Source organism: Gracilinanus agilis, chromosome 1, assembly GCF_016433145.1.
Source record: "Gracilinanus agilis isolate LMUSP501 chromosome 1, AgileGrace, whole genome shotgun sequence".
Lineage (NCBI taxonomy): Eukaryota > Metazoa > Chordata > Mammalia > Didelphimorphia > Didelphidae > Gracilinanus > Gracilinanus agilis.
The window spans coordinates 589,653,691-589,675,768 of record NC_058130.1 but is presented as its reverse complement, the minus strand read 5'-3'; the positions used below and the strand labels follow the sequence as shown (position 1 = coordinate 589,675,768).

At 35.4% G+C, this 22,078-nt stretch overlaps 1 protein-coding gene across 1 annotated transcript in view; it reads left to right on the top strand.

Annotated features, from left to right (window-relative positions):
• The window catches only part of CARMIL1 (capping protein regulator and myosin 1 linker 1), a 394,009-nt gene that overhangs the window by 345,365 nt on the left and 26,566 nt on the right, over window positions 1–22,078 (top strand). The window contains exon 30 of the mRNA XM_044667332.1: window positions 21,590–21,656. Within this exon, the coding sequence (XP_044523267.1) occupies window positions 21,590–21,656 (67 nt within the window). The remainder of the gene's footprint in view (window positions 1–21,589; window positions 21,657–22,078) is intronic.

Below are 22,078 nucleotides of genomic sequence, written 5' to 3'. Positions count from 1 at the left end.
TAAATACAACTGTATCCCAAACATAGCTTAATAGGAGAAGTCAGAGTTGGGAGGAATTTCCATGACAGCTTTTAAGTTGTCTTCTTGGCAACAGTGCTAAAAATCTATATGATTAAGTAGTTTACAAGAAACAAAGTTGAGTCAACAACTCTTTAACTTGTTGCTTGACTACATGAACCCTGAAGAATGTTGAGAGCGATTGATTAGTCAAATAGGGCATATGTTAGCTAGAGCAATATTGACCTGAGAGCTTCTCATGTGATTTCACTTTAGAGTAAATTGATATTACCCTAATTAAAAGCTCTATGTAGTTGTCTCCAATCAAATCGGTTAAATATCTGAAGAACCATTAAGGAATCATAATACCGAGTTTCACTTGTGTGTCGCTTTTATTTTTACAAATGACTTCCTTTACCACAAACCTATGAGTTAAGAGGAATCATCATTTTCATTTTTCAGATGGGGAAGTGAAGTGCATAGTTCAAGAACTTGTCCGTTATCATAGAGCTAATAAATGTTTGGGGATTAAGATCCATATTCCCTGACTTCAATTCTAGCCCTATTTCTTTTCAGTATTTTAAGTTTAACTTGATCAAGGACAAGTAAAAACTTGTGACAGACAAATAAAAAAGAGTGCTCAGAATTTAAGATCATCTTGACCAACCCAATAATCAAGAGATAAAGAAGCCGATACCCCGAGTAGATAAATGGTTCGTCCATGGCCTCTGCTGGTCAATAACAAACTTGGATAGAAAAGTCTAGTACTGGGGACAGCTGGTTGCTCAAAAGAATGAGAACCAGGTCTAGAAACAGGTGGTCCTAGGTTCAAATGTGGCTGTAGACACTTACTTGCTGTGTAATTCTGGGTAAGTCACTTAATGACCATTGACTACCCCTTATTCCTCTTCTGCTTTACACAGAATTAATTCTAAGATGGAAATTAAGCAAGGGTTTGAAAAGAAAAGTCCAGTATTCTTTCTACTATACCTTCCTGCTTTCCTTGACTAAAGAGAGCAAAAATTTGTAACAGACAAATAATATATCAGTTGGGTTTATCTTGTTAACTGTATACTTGAACAGCATTATTCAAAAATATGGAGTGGGCTGATGGAGTTTTGTTGTAGTTATTATTATCTGCAATTCTAGGATATCTTATTTATTTTTAAATAGGAACTGTGTGAAATGTTCAGTCTTAGCATTAGACAACATAAATGTTGGCATGAGCAGCATTGAGTGTGAATAGTGACAAAAAATATAAATCAAGATATAAATCATGCCAACCCAAGTAGATTTTATGCCCCCTTTTGCAGGAATTTAAGAAGTATAGGATCCCTCCTATAAAAACATGGAGAAGATTGGAAGGAAACAGGTGGGAAAGAAATAATCACCCATGCCACTATTAGAGAGAAAGAAAGTCTGGAAGGTGGGGAATAGAAAAGTATCTTGGGGCATTGCTGAGTTGCTCAGTGGATTGAGTACCAGACCTAGAGATGGGAGGTCCTGACTTCAAATTTGGCCTCAGACACTTCCTAACTGTGTGACCCTGTGCTAGGCACTTAACTCTCATTGCCTCTTAGTGTTCCCCTGCCTTGGAACCAGTATCCAGTATTGATTCTAAGATGAACAGTAAGAGTTTTAAAAAATGAAAGAAAGAAAAGTATCTTAACTGATGCACATCACTGAAAGACACAGATATGTATAGCAGGTGGATATACATATTTGAGAGAGAAACATGAAGTGACATGAAATACAGGTAAAGGGTTCATTTTTGAGTAAGGATAGAATACATATAATCTCTGAAATCATTGAAAACCAACATTTCAGAAGTTGTTTTTAACTTTAAGATGTATTTTAACTTATAATGCAAATGAAATTGACTTTTTGCCGAACTAAAACAAATTCAGTCAATCTACAGAACATTTTATGATAAGAAATGTTACTTTTTCACACACTTCATGTATTTCTTGTCTTTTCAATATACATGTTTTAAACATTATGAAGAAAAGTAGACCTATATAGGATCATTGTTTTCTTTTTCATAATGTTTTAGTGATTATTTTCACCTAATTGTCAATTGCCAATCTTCTTCCCAAAGAAACCTCTGTACAAAAATGTAGTCAAGCAAGAAAAATGTAACACAAGAATCAAATCTAGTCTATGGGCCTTTTTCTATACCTATAGATCAATTAATCTGAATCTTATGCCCTGTAGTGCTGTTTTCCTGTATGCTGTGGTCATTTTATATTGTATTGCAGGTGAAATTTAACAAAAAGCTAAACTGAGGCATGCTTCTCTGAGCAAGGTATCATTTATTAATAGGTTCATGCTCCCCGCTACTAAAAGAGTCAATGGTTGACTCAGTTTCTAGCCACTCACTCTAAGCAAAAGAATTCCACTCTCATAGGTTTTGGGGAGTACAGAACAAAGAACAGAACAGTGTAGGTCACACCATGGGGTTGAGGGCAACATAAATGGGGAATAATATGATTGATTGTAAATTGAAAATGGGGACTAGCAACAGTCTCCTTTCTTCCTTCCTATAACTAAGTTTAAAGTATTTATTGTTCGTGTCTACATATGAGATAGTGGCCCAGACTTCTTTGGAAAGCAAACCAGACATCCTTGAACAATAACTTAGTGGTAGAAAGATGTTAGGTCCATCTCCCTTATGGCAAGCCACATCCCCCAAAGTTAGCAGATTTTGTTCAGGCAGAAATAGAACAGTGATCTAATCAATCAAGTGATTTAATCAAGGGAACTAAAGCTCTAAACTTAACTCATTACAAACCAGTTGAATTTCTAAACTAAGTTCATGACTTATTCAGTTACAGGATAAAATTAATTGCAGGACCAAATCAATTCATTATAATTGTTCTCTGATTTGTGCTTACTTAGGTGTACATCGATTGATTTGAGTCTTTCACAGTTTTTCTCAATCATTCATATGCTTCCTTTCCTGTAGTATAATAATGCTATATTTTGTTCAGTTATTCCCCAATCATAAAATCGTCATTTTACGAAGAGCATACTATGATTCTAGTTGTTCTTTTAAAAAAATCAACATTTCAAACCATATTGATCAAATCTTGAGCCTCTCTGGTCTTAAGGATCTTAATCTTTTTTTTTTTTTAAATAAACCTTTACTTTCCATCTTAGTATCAGTACTATATATTGGTTCCAAGGCAGAAGAATAGTAGGCAATGGGCTAGGTGCCTATTATGTATGGCGTGGCTAAGAAGTATCTGCGGACACATTTGAACCCAGGTCCTCTTGCCTCTGGGCCTGGCTCTCTATCTACTGAGCAACCTACCTGCCCTTTAAGGAATTTAATTTTAAGGATCAGAAAAACATTGTTCTAAAAGAAACTATCACCAATGATTTTTTTAATGCATGGATATTTCATAACTTATCCATGGATATATATTCATTTTATTTTATTTTAATATAAAATGACTATAGTTTTATGACCCTGATGTTTGCATTTTGCCTATATTTCACCAGTTATGATACAGCTGAGAGTTTATTGTATTTTGAAGTCATCAGGATAGAGTTATGAAAATATTTCATGCAAGATGAGTAAAGCAATACTGCTTCTAAATTACTAGTTACTAATTTTCTCCTTTTCCCTTCAATCATAACAAGTTTCACACTGGTTTTTAACCAAGAATTATTAATGCCTAGAAATAAACCATGTGCTTATTATTTCTTTATAAAAATAAAATAATAAATTATTTAATTTATGTAGAATATTTTTTATCCTTCTTCCCTCTAATGTCAAAAATCACAAATTTTTGCTTTGTTTTCATCCAGGAATATTCAGCATATAATGTTTTAAAGTTTTTTCTAATTTTTCTAATGTTCTAATTCAAATGGGCTCCAAAAGAAAATTAAAAATATATTAATAAAAAGTTTAAACTATTTAGCAGCTTTTTTTAGGAAATGTCTTTTTTTCCCGACTAGCAAGCAATGAACATAATATAGCAAAGTGTTGCCACATATGCAGGAGCAGCTAGGTGACTCAGAGGATTGAGAACCAGGGCTGGTATCAGGAGAACCTGTATTCAAATGTGGCCTCAGATACTTTCTAGCTGTGTGACCCTGAGCAAGTCACTTCACCTTAATTGCCTAGCCCTTACTGCTCCTCTGCCTTGGAATCAATATTTAGTATTTATTCAAAGACAGAATATAAGGGTTAAAATTTTTTTTTAATATGCAACTCATTTATGCTTACCCTATTCATAGCTGGCTTTGCAATAGAACACAGTGCATGCTCTGTGTCCAAATTATCATGTATATATCTTGTTGGCAGATAATTATTTGCTGATTGTCCCCCCAATTAGATTGTGAGTTCTTAAGAATGGGATGTTTTTAGGGGCAGCTGGGTAGCTCAGTGGAATGAGAGTCAGGCCTAGAGACGGGAGGTCCTAGGTTCAAATCTGGCCTCAGTCACTTCCCAGCCGTGTGACCCTGGGCAAGTCACTTGACCCCCATTGCCTACCCTTACCACTCTTCTGCCTTGGAGCCAATACACAGTATTGACTCCAAGACGGAAGGTAAGGGTTAAAAAAAAAAAAAAAAAAAAAAAGAATGGGATGTTTTTGCCTTTCTTTGGTCCCGATACATAATTGGCATCTAATAAAAGCTTGTTGACTAGACTTCACTTGTTTATGTACTGCAGTGATTTCAGCTTATTAAAGTCACTTTGGAAATAATTTGAATCTACCAAATTGATTCCATTAAAAGGAGATGTGTAAGCAAGATTTGGATAGGTGCTCAATCTCAGAACTACAGTGTAGTTTCTGAATTTGAATAAAACAGAGTGGAGGAGCTTTGTGGCTCAATGAATAGAGAACCTGGAGTTGGGAGGTTCTGAGTTCAAATCTGTTTTCAGACACTTCCTAGCTATGTGATAACCCTGTCACTTAACCTCAATTGCCTAGCTCTTACTGGTCTTCTACTTTGGATTGATACTTAGTATCAATTCTACGATACTTACAGAAAGTAAGGATTTTAAAAAATATAAATAGTACAAGGGTTAGTAACCTAGAATCTTTGACCTTAGTTTTTGCTTTTAATTTATATTTGGTAAACTATTATTTCATTATAATAGATTTCCTTTATAACTAACTATTTTATTTTATGCATTTAAAAACATGATTCTGAGAAGAGATCCATAGGTTTGACTCAACTACCAAAGGGTTACCTAAAACAAAAATGGTTTAAAATTCCTGTTACAGTATAAGCCATCAGGTCTCATAAAACTTTGTAGAAACATAATTAAAGAAGCAGACGCCCTGTGATTTCTTGATTTGTGCTTTGTATCTAAGATATTGCTTAATCAATAAAATGAGGTAATGCTTTTGCAAAGGAATTTTGCATTTCCCAGAAGTCGATTAATAAGCATTTAAATGCCTACTATGTGCCAGTCATTGATCTAAGTGCTAAGGATAAAGAGAAAAACAAAAAGACATCCCTTGCCTTAAGTTATATATGAAACAAGAAGAAAGGAATTGACATTCATGTTGTGCATAGAAATATTATCTCATTTTATCCTAACGACAACTCTGCAGGGTAAATGCTATTTTTATCTATATTACAGTTTAAGGAACTGAGGTAAACTGATGCTAAGTGACTTGTCCGCAGTCACGCAGATAAATAGATATACACATGTATGTGTATGTATGCGGTATGTTTTGGATGCTATATATACATATGTTTAATATTTAATATTTACATGTATGCTTGGGTCTGTATATATCATATACATATGTATATGCATGTATACATACACAAAGACAGGATAAATAGGAGATAATTAAGAGAGACCGAAGATAGGATTTTAGTTGAGACTTGAAGGAAGGCAGGGAAGCTAAGAGATGGAAATGAGGAGAGCTTTCTAAGATAGCCAGGGAAAATACTCAGCACCTAGAAATGGGGTGCTTCAATCCTGGAGTAGCTAGGAAGCCACTGATATTGGATTATAGAGAACATAATGGGGAAGGGTATAAAGCATAAGAAGAATGGAGAGATGGAGAGGAAGGACTTTTGTTACTAAACAGTGGGTTGTGTTTTTGATGCTGGAGGTGAGTGAGAGGGAGCCACTGACATTTATTGAGTAGAGGAGTGACATGACAGATGCATTTTAGAACAAACACTTTGGAGAATGAACAGATAATAGGCTAAAGTGGGGAGAGATTTGTAGCAATTAGAGTGCGCCCCCCCCCCAGTCTGTTGCTGTAGCCGACAGGAGAGAGGATGGAGACCTGCACCATTACGATTGCAGTACCAGAGGAAAGAAAGAAGATGTTACAAAAGCATCATCAACAAGCTTTGGCAACCAATTGGATATGAAGCTATGAGAGAGAATGAGGAATCAAGGATGACACCTAGAGTGTAAACTTGAAGGACTGGAAGATTAGAGGGGTCTCAATTGTAATATGGAGGTTTAGAAGAAATGAGAGGTTGGGCAAAAAGAGAAATTCTGTTTTTGACAGGTTGAATTGAAGATGTTTTTGTGATATTATGAAGACATTGTTTTGCAACATGAAAAACATGTTAGTGTTACTTTGTTTTTGTCTTGGGCAACTAGATAACATGGGACATAGAGTACTGGCCCCAAATCAAGAAAACCTGACCTCCATGAACCCATTTGGGGTTTTCTTGGCAGAGATACTGGAGTGGTTTACCTTTTCCTTCTCCAGCTCATTTTACAGGTGAGGAAACTGAGGCAAAGACAGTTAAGTGACTTGCTCAGGTTCACATAGCTAGTAAATATCTGAGGGAAGATTTGAACTCAGGAAGATGTCTTCCTAACTCCAATCCCAGTGCTCTATCCACTGTGCCACCTTGCTGCCCCAGGGGTATAACTAGGCAGGTCTCACAAAGCTTTGTAGAAACATAATCAAAGAAGCAGATGCAAAGACTTCAAGCCCTTTGATTTCTTGATTTGTGAATTGTATTAAACCAGATGATTCCTAAGATCCCTTCTAGCTTCAAAATATATTGATCCTCATTTGTAAACATTGATTTTTAGAAACATAAGTAGTTCTTAACCCTGTGCTTCCATTCTAATGCAGACACTCAGAAAATTAAAATGGCCTTCATGAATTCATATGTTGACTGCATGCAAACCTATTGAGGAAGTCACTGTAATATAATAGAATTTGACACTCTAGAGCAGTAATGGAGAACCTTTTAGAGACCGAGTGTCCAAACTGCAAACTGTGGAGTGGGGGAATGGAGCATCCCTGCTCTTGTGTCCCTCTGGCTTTCTGGTAATGAACTCTGGTAAACTCTGTACTGGGGAGGTGGTGTGCAAGCCCACAGAGAAGTCTCCGAGTACCCTACTCTAGCACGCATGCCATAGATTCATCAACATGGCTCTAGAGTCTGTCTTTTAAAGCAAAGATGAAAATATAAGAGCCTTTTAGTTTAGGTTTTAACTATCACTTTGGAGGTGGGGAGAATCATACTGAGATTAGCAAGCTCAGAAACTAAAGCAGAAAATACTTCCTTGGTCTAAGGGAAATTGCAGGCAGTCTTGTATTTTTTTGAAATTATTCATTTTTTAATTTTGTTTTGATTTCAGAGTAATCTAACTCGCCAAGCAGATGGCAACAATATAGAGTAAGCATGAAAAGCAAGCTAGTTGGTGCAGTCTATAGAGTGCTATATCTGAATTCAAAAAGATCTGAGTTCATCTCTAGCTTCAGACATTTACTAGCTATCTGTTCAGTCATTTTCAGTAACGTCTGATAATTTGCGACCCCACTTGGAATTTTCATGGGAAGGATACTTTGCCATTTCTTCTCTAGTTCATTTGACATATGAGAAAACTGAGGCAAACAGAGCTAAGTGACTCACCCAGGATAACACAGCTAGGAAAGAGAGACAGAGATTCACACAGAAAGAAAGAGACAAGAGACAGAAGCAGATTTGAACCCAGAAAGATGAGTCTTCCTGACTCCAGACCAGGCACTATATTTACTGCAGCACCTAGTAGTAGTCCCTAGCTGTATAAACCTGAGCACATCACTTAACCTCACTTTGCCTTAGTTTTCCTTTCTTTAAAATAGGGATAATAATATGAGCATCCTATTTTGTATGGTTGTTTTAAGGATCAAATGATATGACATTTGTGAAATGCTTTTGAAAACCTTATTGCTATATAAAAGCTAATTGTTACTCTTATTATTGTTATGCTGGAGTTTGGGAATATTCATCTTCATCACATAAGCTCCCATGACCCCCCAGAAAAGGCATCCTCTACTATTTATTTTGTCCTGAGATGTTGTCATTATAAAGTACAAAATATGGCCATCATGACAGAATTCTCATGTGAAAGTGCAGGAATCTACTTCTCTCTCTCTCTCTCTCTCTCTCTCTCTCTCTCTCTCTCTCTCTCTCTCTCTCTCTCTCATATCATTTGGGAATCTTTAGTTGGCTGGGGTATGTTACTTAAGCAGCAAAATTCATCATGGCTTCTAACATAAAATAACCAGGTGCCCAACTCTTGCAAATTTCAAGCAAAAATCTTTCACCGGTGAGTAAAACAGGGAAGAAGAAGAGAGAGAAACACACGCGCACACACACACACACGAGACGAGAGTAAGAACATGGAATGTTGACCATGGGAAGTCAAGAGATTATCACTTTATCTTTAGTCTCCTCTATAAAATGTTGAGAATATTTACCCTACTTCTTATTCTGCACTGTTTTAAGGAACAATTAAAGCTCTTTGTAAGGCTTAAAGGACAACATAAATGTCATCTATAATCATTTTCCCACTTTATTAATTAGTCAAATCAATAAGCATTTATTAAATGCCTCCAATGGACTGGTCACTATGCTCTATGTTGGGGGAGCAGAGACAAAAATTAAATCATTTTCCCCCTCAAGGAGTACAAATTCTATTAGGAAAAATAACTTGTATACACATTTGCCATTCACAAAGTAAATACAAGGTAAATTAACTAGCAGCTAGAGGAAAGAGCTAATGTCAGAGGTGGTAGCTTGAGCTGAGTAATTCTAAAGTATGGAGGTGAATAGTGGGGGACAATCTGTGCACCAGGTTAGGATAGGTAGTGTTGTATATAAGGAATAGCAATAAGGCCATCTGTTCTAGTTCTTGTTCACCATAGTGTGAAGAGATGAAATATGGAATAAATCTGGAAAACTAGATGAGAGTCCAGTTAGGAAGACTTTTAAATGCAAAACAAAAGATATGATATGCATGTGTGTAAAATGAGTATTTTAATATTCAAATAGCATAATATCAACTGCATGGTATTTTGTCAATACAGAAAATTTTCTTTTTAGCATTTTAATGTCATTTAGCCTCATATACAATAGTAGTACACTTGGACAAAAATTTTTTTACTAGTACAACTCAACAAGTAGGTGTGATGTTATGTTTGGGAAGGACATCTTATCTTCTATGAATTACTTAAACTTTCCTGAAGGAATGTAAATTATAGCATCATTGTAGGATAAATATAGCCCATATTGATATTGTCCTTTCTGGATCCCAAAGGGTTTTCTTTCTTTATTCTTACAACTTCTCTCTGAGGTAAGTAACTTTGAGAATTTCATTTTTCAAGGGAGAAACCTAAAACTTAGAAAGGCTATAATTTGCCCGGGTTCACATATCTAATAAAACAAGGTATTCTGAGAAAAAAATGTAAGTGTTCTTCTATACCGTGCTACCTGCCTTTTCTTAACCTTTACCTTCTGTCTTAGAATCAATTCTGTTTATTGGTTCCAAGGCAGAAGAGTAGTAAGTGCTATGCAGTAGGGGTTAAGTGACATACCCAGTATTACACAGCTAGGAAGTGTCTGTGACCTGATTTGAACCCAGGACCTCCCATCTGCAGCTCTGTTTCTGCTACTACTAATGCTGCTGCTGCTACTACTGCTATTGTTATTGTTGTTATTATACAATTATTGAGTTTTTCTTAATAGTACCTCTAAGTCCTGGCACTTGAATAGTCTTAGTAGAAATTATTTAGGACGTTTTCATATTCTATTATACAAGTTGCCAAAGACCATCTTTAATCTTCATTTATTTGTTTGTTTGTTTTTGAGCCTTTGCCTTCTGTCTTTAAACAATACTTTGCATTGGTTCCAAGGCAGAAGAGTGGTAAGGGCTATTCAATGGGGTTTAAGTTTAAGCCCATGGTTACACAGCTAGGAAGTTTCTGAGGCCAGATTTGAACCTTGGACCTCCTCTCTCTAGGCATGGTTCTCAATCCACCCAGCTGCCCCCCTCCCAAAGACCATTTAAAAATAAATACATAGTGTAATTTTTTTATGATAAAAGAGGAAAATCAGTCAATAAGCATTTATTAAGGTGTTGCTGTGTGCCGAGTATTATGCTATGAATTAGGGGATATTGGGTGAGGGGAGAAAGAAACTCACACCTCTTTTAAAGGTATTACATTCAATTGAGAAAGACAACATGTACAAATAAAAGTATTTACAAAATAAATATGAGGCAATTTGATAGGAAATGTATTTGGGTAGAGGGGTCATTAAGGAAAGGCCTCTGAGGATATAGTATTTGAGCTGACTTCTGAAGGAAACTAGGGATTCCAAGGAAGAGGTGAGTAGAGAGTACATTCTCCAATAACTGTAACTTGACCAGCAAAAAGATGAATTTCGTATATAAACCCATGCCCTTCCTTCCCCTCCAAATTTATTAAACACGTGTTTAAGATACTGAAGTAGAAATCATGTGTAATTCCACCTATCTAAAATTCTGTGGATAAGATGGAGTTTTATTCCTTTTATAACTTGGATAGTGCTTAAATTGAACAAGACAGAAAATAAGATATTATTAGAGGATAGGAGACTCACCTATTTGGGATATATTTTACTTCTTTTTAGACAATTCCACTCCCTTTTATTATTTTTTTTTCATTCTACTTCCTTTTAGCAGAATTGTCCAAAATAAATTTTAAAAATGCCAATGAGTGAAAACCAGCCCATTCCAACTCGAGGGTTTTTTTTTTTTTTTCCTTTCATTTGGCCTTGGGCAAGATAGTAGTGAGAAAGGCTGAAATGGGAATTTTTCTATATAGTTTGTAACTTCTGAAAGCTCGGTATGGAAATGTTCACCATTTGCAAATTCAGTTCATTTCTTCTTGTCTCCAGAAATCACTGTGTATGCTATGTTCAGGAGAAGTCTGTGGTTTAAGTCCATTGTAGGTTCTATCTTTTGGTAGAGGAACTTTAAAGACTTTAATAACAAAGAGGATGAAATGAAGTTTTTAGCCTGGTTCAGTGGTTCCCAAACTTTTTTGGCCTACTGCCCCCTTTCCAGAAAAAATATTACTCAGCGCCCCTGGAAATTAATTTTTAAAATTTTAATAGCAATTAATAGGAAAGATAAATGCACCTGTGGGCATCACCACCTCCCTGGACCGCTGCAGCACCCACCAGGGGGCAGTGGCACCCACTTTGGGAATCACTGGCCTAGTTGAAGGACTTGCTCATAGATTAGATAGGGCTTCATTTGAAACTCTTCAATATTAATACAAAATATACGGATCCATTCTAGAACTTATATGCAGTCACATTAGAACATCTCTATATTTCAACATTAATTTTGTCTCTGCTTGGTGTTTTGACAGTTTATATTGCCAAAACATTTTAAGTAATGTGTTGTAGTGGGCAGAGGGCTGCCCTTGGAGCCAAGAACATCTGGTTTCATGTTCCACTTCTATCATCTACTGACTCTGACCACAGGCGAGTCACATACTATCTTTGTGTACCAAGCAATTTTCTAAGACTAGGTTACATATAAACTACATATATGTGTGTGTGTGTGTGTGTGTGTGTGTGTGTGTGTGTGTGTGTGTGTGTGTGTGTATGCCAGTGGAGAAAATATCTGTACCACCACTTCCCTGTACTGATGCAATGTCAAGTCTAGACCAAAAATAAACAGTTATTGAGGTCATATGGATCTTTTCCACAAGTCTTCTATTATTATTCATCAGTAATCACTCAAGTGCATGAATGAATGAATGAGTAAAATATAGTGTCAGAAAAATACAAACAAGCAAATTAGCCCCTGCCATTAAGGTGCTTAGGTTCTAAAGGAAAAAGGCAATACATAAATGGAAGATCAAAAGGTGAACTGGTAGGGGTCAGTCAGTAAGCAAGCTTTTTCAAAGTACAAAGCACTATGTGGTAGGGTACTGTGCTGAGTACAGGTCATTCAAAGCTCTCGAGCAGTGAGGTAGCAGAGTCAGAAGGACCTGGGTTCAAATTTAGCCTCAGACACTTCCTAGTTGTGTGACCCTGAACAAGTCACTTAACCCCATTTGCCCAGCCCTTGCCCTTCTTAGAGTTACCAGGAAAGAAAATAAGGATTAAAAAAAAAACACACACACGTTTCTCAGAACTTATAATGAAAGAGATAACATGCAAACAACTATGTACAAACGGCTGCATACAAAGACATTCAAGATAAGCTATAACAGGAAAGTGCTAGAATTGGGACACATGGTTTGAAAATGACAAGAAAATTATTTATATACCTAATTCTAGATTGGATAAGGAGAAAGTTTAAATATCAGAGCCCAGGGGTCAGGGCTTTGCTCAACAATTAGTGAGCCTTTTTCTATGATGAAGCTAAGTAACTAGTGAACACCAAATATTTAATATTTTCCCAAAGTTTTATTCTGGAATAATCTGCCTTCTACCTTTGCCCAGATGTATTCCAAGACGGGGGTGGTGGGGAAAGAGAGAGAGAGAGAGAGAGAGAGAGTGTGTTAGTTGAGAAGAAAGCATGAACTAATGGCTTTTGATCTGCTAGAAAGGTAAAAGTTTACTTGAGTGTTGCCATGGATACACCATCTTGTTAAGAGGAATCTTCTTCACTGTCACACCAGGACTAGAACCAGTAGAAAGGTTTCCTGCCTTGCCTTATAATGATCCATTAGGTACATAATTATGTCTGAAGTACTTTTCATTATAATGAATCAATCTTCCATTGAGGAGTCAGAAAAGCCTAAAATATAGAGTTGGGGTTTTTTAAGAGGCTAACATCTGTGGTAGTTAATCCCTGCCTGCTTGTTTCAATATATCCAAAGATCTTTGTAGGCATGCCCTTCCCCAACACCATTAAGCTTTCCTGAGTTGCTGTGCCTGGGAATATCTCTAATGACTTAATGACCACAGTCTCCTGGTGATGAGCTTCTCTAAACTTAGCTAGATAGGTCCTCTGTTGACAAATATATAGTCCTTCCCAAAGCCTGAATTCACTCTTCCTAGCTTGATAGAACTTACTTGGGCTTTCCATCCTCTGACTATGTACAAACCTTTGAGAAAGAAATTTGTGTATCATAATGATACGTCCAACTAACACTTCAAGGAAGAAAGTACCTAGTTTTGATATACAAAGATGCAGCCTAGCCTCTCCTCATTTCACGGATGAGAACATCTATTGATGAGGAATTGCCTTTACTTTTTTCTGTTTTCACTCAGAAAAATTATTTTTTTCATACATTCCTTTCTATTTCATAAAGATGTCTATTTCTAGAGAAAAGGACCTAATTATCATAATGTATAGAATTAGAAAATTCTGGCTTCTCCCCAAGATTACCAATAATTTTCCTTATGATTTTAGTGAAATAGAAGTTGTGAAAATAATGCCACATTTTGATTTACATATTACCTTTTATTTGAAGAATCTAAAGACATTTGGCTTCATAGCAGTCACATAATGAATCAAGAGAGTAATGTTCTCATCATCCTGTTTTATAAGTACAGAGATGAATTTGCCTAACAAACCTGTTTTTTTTTTTTACAAGGGGTCTCTAGAGGTCTGCCAAGTATCTTTTCCATGTGTTCATGTGTTTAAGAGAAAGCAAATATTTCCTTTTAGCAGTTAGATGATTTAAAAATTACATTGGTAACTTCACTTCAAGTGAACTTAGAACCATGAACAGTCTAATATATGTAAGACACTCTGCTATGTGCTAAAAATCAGACCTTTTTCTTGTTTCAGGTTTTAACAGGAGAAAGAGGGTCTGAGCATACTAAGGCTTTAATCTTAAATAGTGCAGAAAATGGCATAAAGATTGCAGAAAGCACAGACTTCAAGATCCCTAACGACATACTAACTGCTTCACAATTCTGTCTAAAACTAATCCTATTGCACAAGGTCAATACTGAGTCATGGCCAGAGGGGTAGAGCATGAATTCAGATATTCAGGTGGCCTATGATTCAACCTCCTACATCTTTGATGGTTTCAGTTTTCCCATCCACCTAAAATAGCTAATAACTTTGGGGTTAGGGGGAGCAGTCAAGGAAGGAGAGAAGGGAGTGTACCTTACAATCAATTCTTCATAAAAGGAAAGGCACTTCCTGTATTTAAATATCCCTCCTTTTTCAAGATATTTCAAGGTTTCTAATTATAAAAAGTTAATACCTGCACTGCCTTGAGCCAGTGAAATTTTTAGTTCATTCTTGCAACCCTTCTTTTCTGTTAAGACTTTTTTGTGTATTTTTGGCTTTGCTGTTTTCTTTATGTTTCTGAATGGTGTGCCTCTCTTCCCTTTGCTGAAAACTGCTATTGCTTTATCTTCCTTTCATTCATATTCTTTTTTTCCCCTTTCTTTTTGCTGCATGGAGACTCTCTGCTGTACAAGTGTAAGTATTTTTTGTGGGGGGTAGCCTTGCAGTTTCTGGCCCTACTTGTTTATATTCTCGTGCTCCATTTGATTCTGTGCTGCTTTGCTAGTCTCCCAGGAGACTGAATTGTCATCCATCCGTAGTTACTGAATGAAATAGGCAGCAATTTAGAGACAAGATTGAATTTTACAAGAAGGTTCAGCCAGCATAACAGCTGATGAATTTAAAATATCCCAGCCATATGCCTGAAAGCAAGCAGAGGATGTTGGTGAAAGAGGTACAAACAAAATGTCACTCAGGTTTAAAAAAAAAAACACATAACACAACATTTAGCTTTTTATATAACAAAATGACAGGTTTGTTTAAATTTGTCAGTTTTTCTTTATATTTGTTTTTGTGCTATCATATCAAACCCATTTGTGGAAAGTTGGCATTATGATTAATTTCTTACATTAGAAGGACATTTACTTATCTTTTTCCTACATGATGATGATTTTAAAGAAAACTCTATTTGGTTTTTTTTAGGTTTGAAGTAAGAGGATTGTTTTTTCATTCATTGAGCCTACTTAGTAAAGTTTATGTAGTTTGAAGTAGGCATGTTTTAAACTGTTCTGAATATTTTTAGCCTTTCTAACTGGTACATGTCTAAGGGGTAGAGATTGAAAACTAGATATAACAGAAATATGCTCTGCGTTTATATGTTGGATATCTTCCTTTGTTATAATTTATGCTTGAAATAAGTATTAATGTGTATACAACTGTAAATAAAATGATTTTAATTCAGTAACATAAATTGAATGAAACAAGCAACTGTACTCAAGACTTTACTTAAGTGCTTTTACCCAGCATTTGAGCCAAACTTAGCTTTGAATAGAGAACTTTCCTAGTTGGTTCTCTCACAGGAATGAAGGATACTCAACTAAGGTTGTTGTAATAGATGGAGAACGAAATCTTTGTATTTGCCCTTTTGAAGGTATGTTTCAAAATAAAGATTTGACACATATCCCTCAGTGCTTTGGAAGGGTATCTGAAATAACCATGACATATTTGAGCCTGATTGTCTTTGAAGCAGAGGTTCTTGAGATCTAGAATTTTTGTTGAGACTGAGTAGTGTGTGTATGTGTGTGTGTATATATATATGAGAAGTCTGAATGAAAGCTCTAGCAGTGGGGCTTAACTCACCATTCCCTTTCATTTATATGTAATTAGTTTGTAGTCTCCTCACCAGTGGTTCCAGAACTGCAGATTTATAGACAAAGGTCCAATTAGAATGAATAGATTCAAGGAACAACTAAATATAGTGAACTTTATCCCTTAGGTTGGTTTGGATAGAGAAATAGATAAAGGATTCTGGAGAAGTTGTTGAAGTGAAAATATTTTTTCAATACAACTTACCTACAAAAAAGTAAGCAGATCAAAATGAAATGGAAACTCAAGAACAGCATTATAGATCTTCTCTTGAAAAGTTATTTTTGTCTGTACCTAGGCTTCCTGCTTATGCTTTTGTTTCAGGATTTTTATGGCTACCAAGTTTGCATGGTTGATAATAGTGAGACCACTCAAGAAAAATGTCTTTGAAAATTTTGACAGGGTGAAAAAATAAATCTCAGGTAGGAAAAATATATGGAAAATAAGCTTTTACTTCTAGTTAATATATAAGGCTCTATAGTGAATATAAGCAATATGAGCTTTGAAAAGTGTAATAAGTTTGGAGCCAATTCAAAAGTCATATTCTTCCAAGAAGATGTTAATCAATCTGTAGAAACCAGGCCATTTGCAAATGGACAGTTGTCTCTGACCTAGTGAGAAAAAAAAAAAAAAAACAACTAGTAAAGGTTCTTCAGAATCCAGTGAAATGTCACCTTGTTTGGGAAGACGGTTGTAAGAGACAAAGATGTGATATTGTTACCTGCACCTGTAATAAACATAATGAAGCAAAATAATGACACTTGTTTTATTTACTCTTCAAGAATTTAACTTTGAGAAATTAGGAATATAAAGATGGCCAAGTATCTAATACTTGAGCAAGGATTTCTTTTTCTTTTTTCTTTGTAAGATCAGAAACATTGATCCTAATGATCTTAAAGATTTGTTATGGAATTGACCAGGACCATTAAAGAGATAAACAGATCTGTTTGCAAATGGGGCAGTTTCTGTATTTGGCATATAAATTATAAACACAGTTCTCACTCATATTATGAAAATTTACATTGCACCAATTTGACTTTGCTAAAGAATTCTGAAAGAAATCCATATTCCAAAAAATATTATGAAAATTCCTTACACAAAGCTGACTCTGTGATAAGATGCTGTATGATAGAGGTAACATAAATGAAAGTGGAAAGATGAGAAGCAGTTCTAAATCAGTAGCCTCATGTCTGCTGACAGTGAGTGATACTGTGTCTCTCCCTCTGTTCAATAGTGATTATTATATTTTTACCCTGGGCTGGCTGCAAATGTACTCTTGTGGGGGGAAAGTGAACCATCTCATAAGCATAAGTCAATAGATTTGGAAATGAAAAAATACGGAGGACAAAAATCGTCAACTATAGCACATGAACTTAGTGTGTGCACTTTAGACTTGTGGTGTGGACTGTGATCATAATGAGGGATGCTGCCTGGATAAATGTGTATGCAAAAGGTAGTGCTTGCAAGAGGTTGATTCGTCTGTCAAAACAAAGGGAAGGTGTTGCTCTAGAGGTGGAGAAACCATTAACTATGTGGATAGAAGACCTGATTCAGAAAAATATTCCTTTAAATTTTATGATAATTCAATCCAAGGCTCAAAATCTCTTTGAAGATTTAAAGGTAAAGTACTCTGAAAGAACACAAGTATTTACAGTAAGCAGTGGTTGGTTTGCTTGATTTAAAAATCATGCAGGATTTCATGTGTGTCAGGAGAGGCTACTAGTACAGGTGCTGAAGCAGCAAAGAAGATCTCAGAGTTTCTACAAAAAATAATAGATGAAGATTCCTACCAGTAGGCCAGAGCCAATCTTTAATGTTGCTGAAACTGGCCTGTTTTATCAAAGAATACTATCTTGAACCTACATCCCTCAGTAGAGGAAAAAATTGTGTCATGGGAATAAAACTTCAAAAAAAGTTATTCTTCTTGGAGGGAATGTAAATTTAATTACATTTTTTTCTTTCCTTTTCTTTTTTTTTAAATTTAAATTTTTTAAATAAAATTTTTTAAAAATTTATTTTCTTCATTCAAAACTTTTTTCCATATTATTCATTTTTGTAATAGAGTAATCTTTTAAAAACAAAACCCCCAAATCATTATGAACAAGTGGTAAATCATTTTTCTATTCCCACTATTCTTTCTCTTGATGTGGACAGCTTTTTTTCTCATGAACTTTTGAGTGATAATACATGTTTAACCCATGTGGATTGCTTGTCAGCTCTGGGAAGGGGGAGGTAAAAAGAGAGGGAGAGAACACGAATCAGGTAAACCATGGAAAAATACTGTTGTAAAAATAAATAAAGAGAAAAAAACCCTATTCTTGTGCACCACTTGGGAAAATCCCAAAGAAGGGAATAAAAAAGACGATGCTACCTGTGTACCAATTACCTAACTCTAAGGCATGGATAGTCCTCATCATTTTTTGAACAACGGTTTATGCACTCCTTCATTCCTGAAGTTTTGTAATGATAATACTGTACACTTCAGGATTCTACTTATTTTGGATAATATATCCCTCTTCCCAACTGGATGATTTTAATGAAAATGTAAAAGTGGTTTAACTTTCCCCTAACATCATCACATTATTACAACCTTGTGAAATATTTCAAGGTGTATTATTTATGTACTTCATTTGCCCTGGCAATTATAGATTTCGATGTGGATAAGGATGACATTGAAAGGTTTCTGGAAGTCCTGTAATAATTACCATGCAATCTGGAATATTGCCAAGGCACAGGAATATGTAATAGAAGCATGATATGAAGCGAGTCTTTTTTTTTTTAAGTGCACCCACCATTTATTTCTGATTTTCATGGATTTGATAATTGATGAAATATTCAAAAAAGTGAGTAATAAAATTATAAAATTAGCACAAGATTGGAACTAGAAATAGACAATAATATTGTGGAGAAATTGATTGAGTCTCGTGGAGAAAAAATATCCAATGATGATCTGGTTGAGCTGATAGCTACAAAGATTGCAGAAGAAAAGAAGCTTCAGACCCCGAGGTCAAAGCAAAAAGGTTTATGATGAAACAACTGGCAGAAGCATTTCATTATTTGAGTGAATTATTTTCTTGTGTCAAAAAGGTGAATCCAGATATTTCAAAGTTTTTATAAGTTCAAGGACTAGTTGAAGATAATATTGCTTGTTCTCATCAGAACCACTGTCCAAATGGCTTTCAATAGCTTCATAAAGAAGTTATGCAACCAACCACCAGTGGTTAAGGCTAGATGCTGTGAGTGGTGAAGGAGAAACATATTACCCATCTGTGGTAACTGCTGCATAGCACTATGCATACTTCATCATGAACTTTACCTTTCCATTTCATGATTATTTTTATGATCATGGTATAGTATTTGATATATTTCATGACTTAAGTAAACTATTATTTTGTGTGTGATTTTATTATGTAGGCTAAGTGGAGTGGCTAGGTAGTGCCAAATTTGCATTACATAAAAATTACTTTGTAAAAGTCTGTGGAATGGGCCTCTTGAACAAGGCAAAAAGTGTCTATGCTTAACTTGATGCCAAGTAAATGTCCATTATGGTTTTTAAGTTATTTCTTTCTGTGGAGCATTTTTAATAAGGTCATTATCCATTTTGTCAAGTTTTTACCGACAGAGAAAGTAGTACCAGGTCCTTTTCCCATATGGCAACCCTAAAGAGCTTGCCTGGTGATTTTGCCTTTTTCTACTACTAACATAAACCCCCTCAAAACAGAAATAGCAATACTAACAAGCAAAAACAGGAGCAGAATCCAAAACCTATCTCCTCCCCACTTATTATTAAACCCTCGTCTTTGTTGTTTGAGTCTGACTTTTCTCAATGTCCATCCATCCTCATTCTTGAGTCTCTTAAGAAGTGGTCACTAGGCAATTATGTCCTCTGCCATCTTCCAGTCGACTGCAAAGATTTCTTCTGAGAATCAGCCAAAGATGCCTTAATAAATAGGGTACATCCAGGATGCCAGAAAGCTTATCTTGGACATTGACTGGTTGTAGCTCTGAGCAGAAATACTACATATGGACCATTTCAAGGCATGTTTCTTGTAAATTAGTTTCTACTGAAGAAACTTGAATTGTATATATGCCTCTTAGGTGCCTGTTCTCAGAATGGTTTTTCTCAGGACCAACCTTAAGATAATGATGCTTTTATAGAATCAAAAAAGACTTTTCTTTATGAAGAACTGATTTAACTTGGTATCATGTCGACATACTTTAACAGAATAGCAACCAGAACATCTAATTTTACTATTATTTGCCATGTTGACCAATTTATAGCTAAAAATGATCATTCCTCTTCCTTCCCCACTTCTCTTCCAAATATATATTAGCAACAAGATACACTTTTTTTATAAAGTAGTTGTGTTGTTGAAACTGAAGTTGTTTCCATCAAGCTTGTATTCAGAGGATGCCATTTTATTCAATGAAAATGTCATTGAATTAAGAGGGTCTTATTTTTACTGGATTTAAGAAGTACTAATTCTGCCATGAGATAGAAGTTCACAAACTGAGTTAATTCTTTCAACATGGAATCATCTTTTATTTCTCAAACTAATTTGTCGTGTGTGTGTGTGTGTGTGTGTGTGTGTGTGTGTTTTAATCCTAAAATTCACAAGCATCTCTACAACAGTACTGTGTGGAGGAAAGGACATTAGGCTAAGGAATTCCTTCCTACTCTTGCCTCTGTCCCTTTAGCTGTGTGATCTTGGTCAAATAAAATCAGATTAGGCCCAAAGTTCTTGATCTGTAAAATCAGAGGAGGCTATCCAATGATATCAGGTTCCTTCAATTTTTAAAATTAACGATCCTATATACTACTCACAATAATAATGGTGATGATAAATAACTTGCCCTTCTATAGCGCCTTAGAGAGATTCATCACTTTATCTTCAACTACTCTTTTGATGAGACTGACCAGATAGTTCTTTATCACTTAGAGTTAACAATGTGTTCAGAATCTGAAGCTCAAATTTATCAGTTAAAGAGAAAAGTGCTTGAAGGAAAAGGTGTCTTATTTTTATGGTCTATTTGATAAAAGGACAAGGAATTAGGATAATATACTGAGCATGACAGCACATAGAAGCTATGTAATTCTAGGATAAGAGGTCCATTTGATTATATTATATAACCAAAGAAAAATGAGGAGAAATGAAAAAAAAAAAGCTAAGGTAGAATTGAGAAAGATTAGCTACTTAAAGATTTTGATCAGATACTCAGTTTTCTTACCTAAATAATGAGGGAGTTGAATTACATGACCTGTGAGGTGCCTTTTAGTTCGAGATGTGTGATCCTGTGATTAAGCTGAATTTATTAAATTGCTCCAATGATAAGCTGTTAGTAAATGGCTTTGTCTTGAATCCCTTACAATTGATTCTTGTTGTGTTTAGTCTTGCACACTTTATGCATTATGATAGTCTCATGCACAGCTCAGATTGAAAAAGATGCATCTCATTGATATTATTCTCAAAGATTTAGTGTAAAAGACTTCAATTCTGCTTGTGAAATATTTGTAGGAATATAGTTGTACAAATGCCATAATCCAAGGTATGGAGAGAAAATTGTACAGATTTGAAAAATTGTTACTTTTCCCCACGTGGAATAATTCTTTCAGTTCAAGCAAAGCCACTAAACTACTCCCAGAGGAAACAAATACATTTTTCTCATTAGACTAAAACTTACCAGTAAACACTTCTAAAGATGATGGGATAATTTTTTTCTGTAATTACCCTTCTAAGTGTTTTTCTCTCCTTTGGTTGCTAGATGACTCCTAAATCCAAAAGGAAAAGTATCCATAGTCGAATGCTCCGACCTGTGTCCAGGGCCTTTGGTAAGTTAATATATCCTTATTTTTATTAGTACATTAACAATACCTACTTCTTATTTATACAGCCCTTCAACCCAAGCTTCTCAAACTACTTTGTAAACAGAAATGTGGTCTTCTTCATGATGCATCTTACATGTCCCTGTTTTATGGATGGGAAATATTGAGGAACAGCAGAAGGGCAAGGCTGATTTGCCTGGTATTGCATTGCAAGGTTTTAGCTGACATTGCCACTTTTTATCAACAAATGAATGTTCCTTATGTCAATACAACACCTACCAGAGTGCCTTGAACACAGTAGGTGCTTGATAAATGCTTGTTGAATGCAATAAGAGTGAATCAAAATTACTTTCTGATCTTGGTTGTTGTTTAGTGATTCCAATCATGTCCAACTTTTTATGACCCTATCTGATGTTCTTTTGACAAAG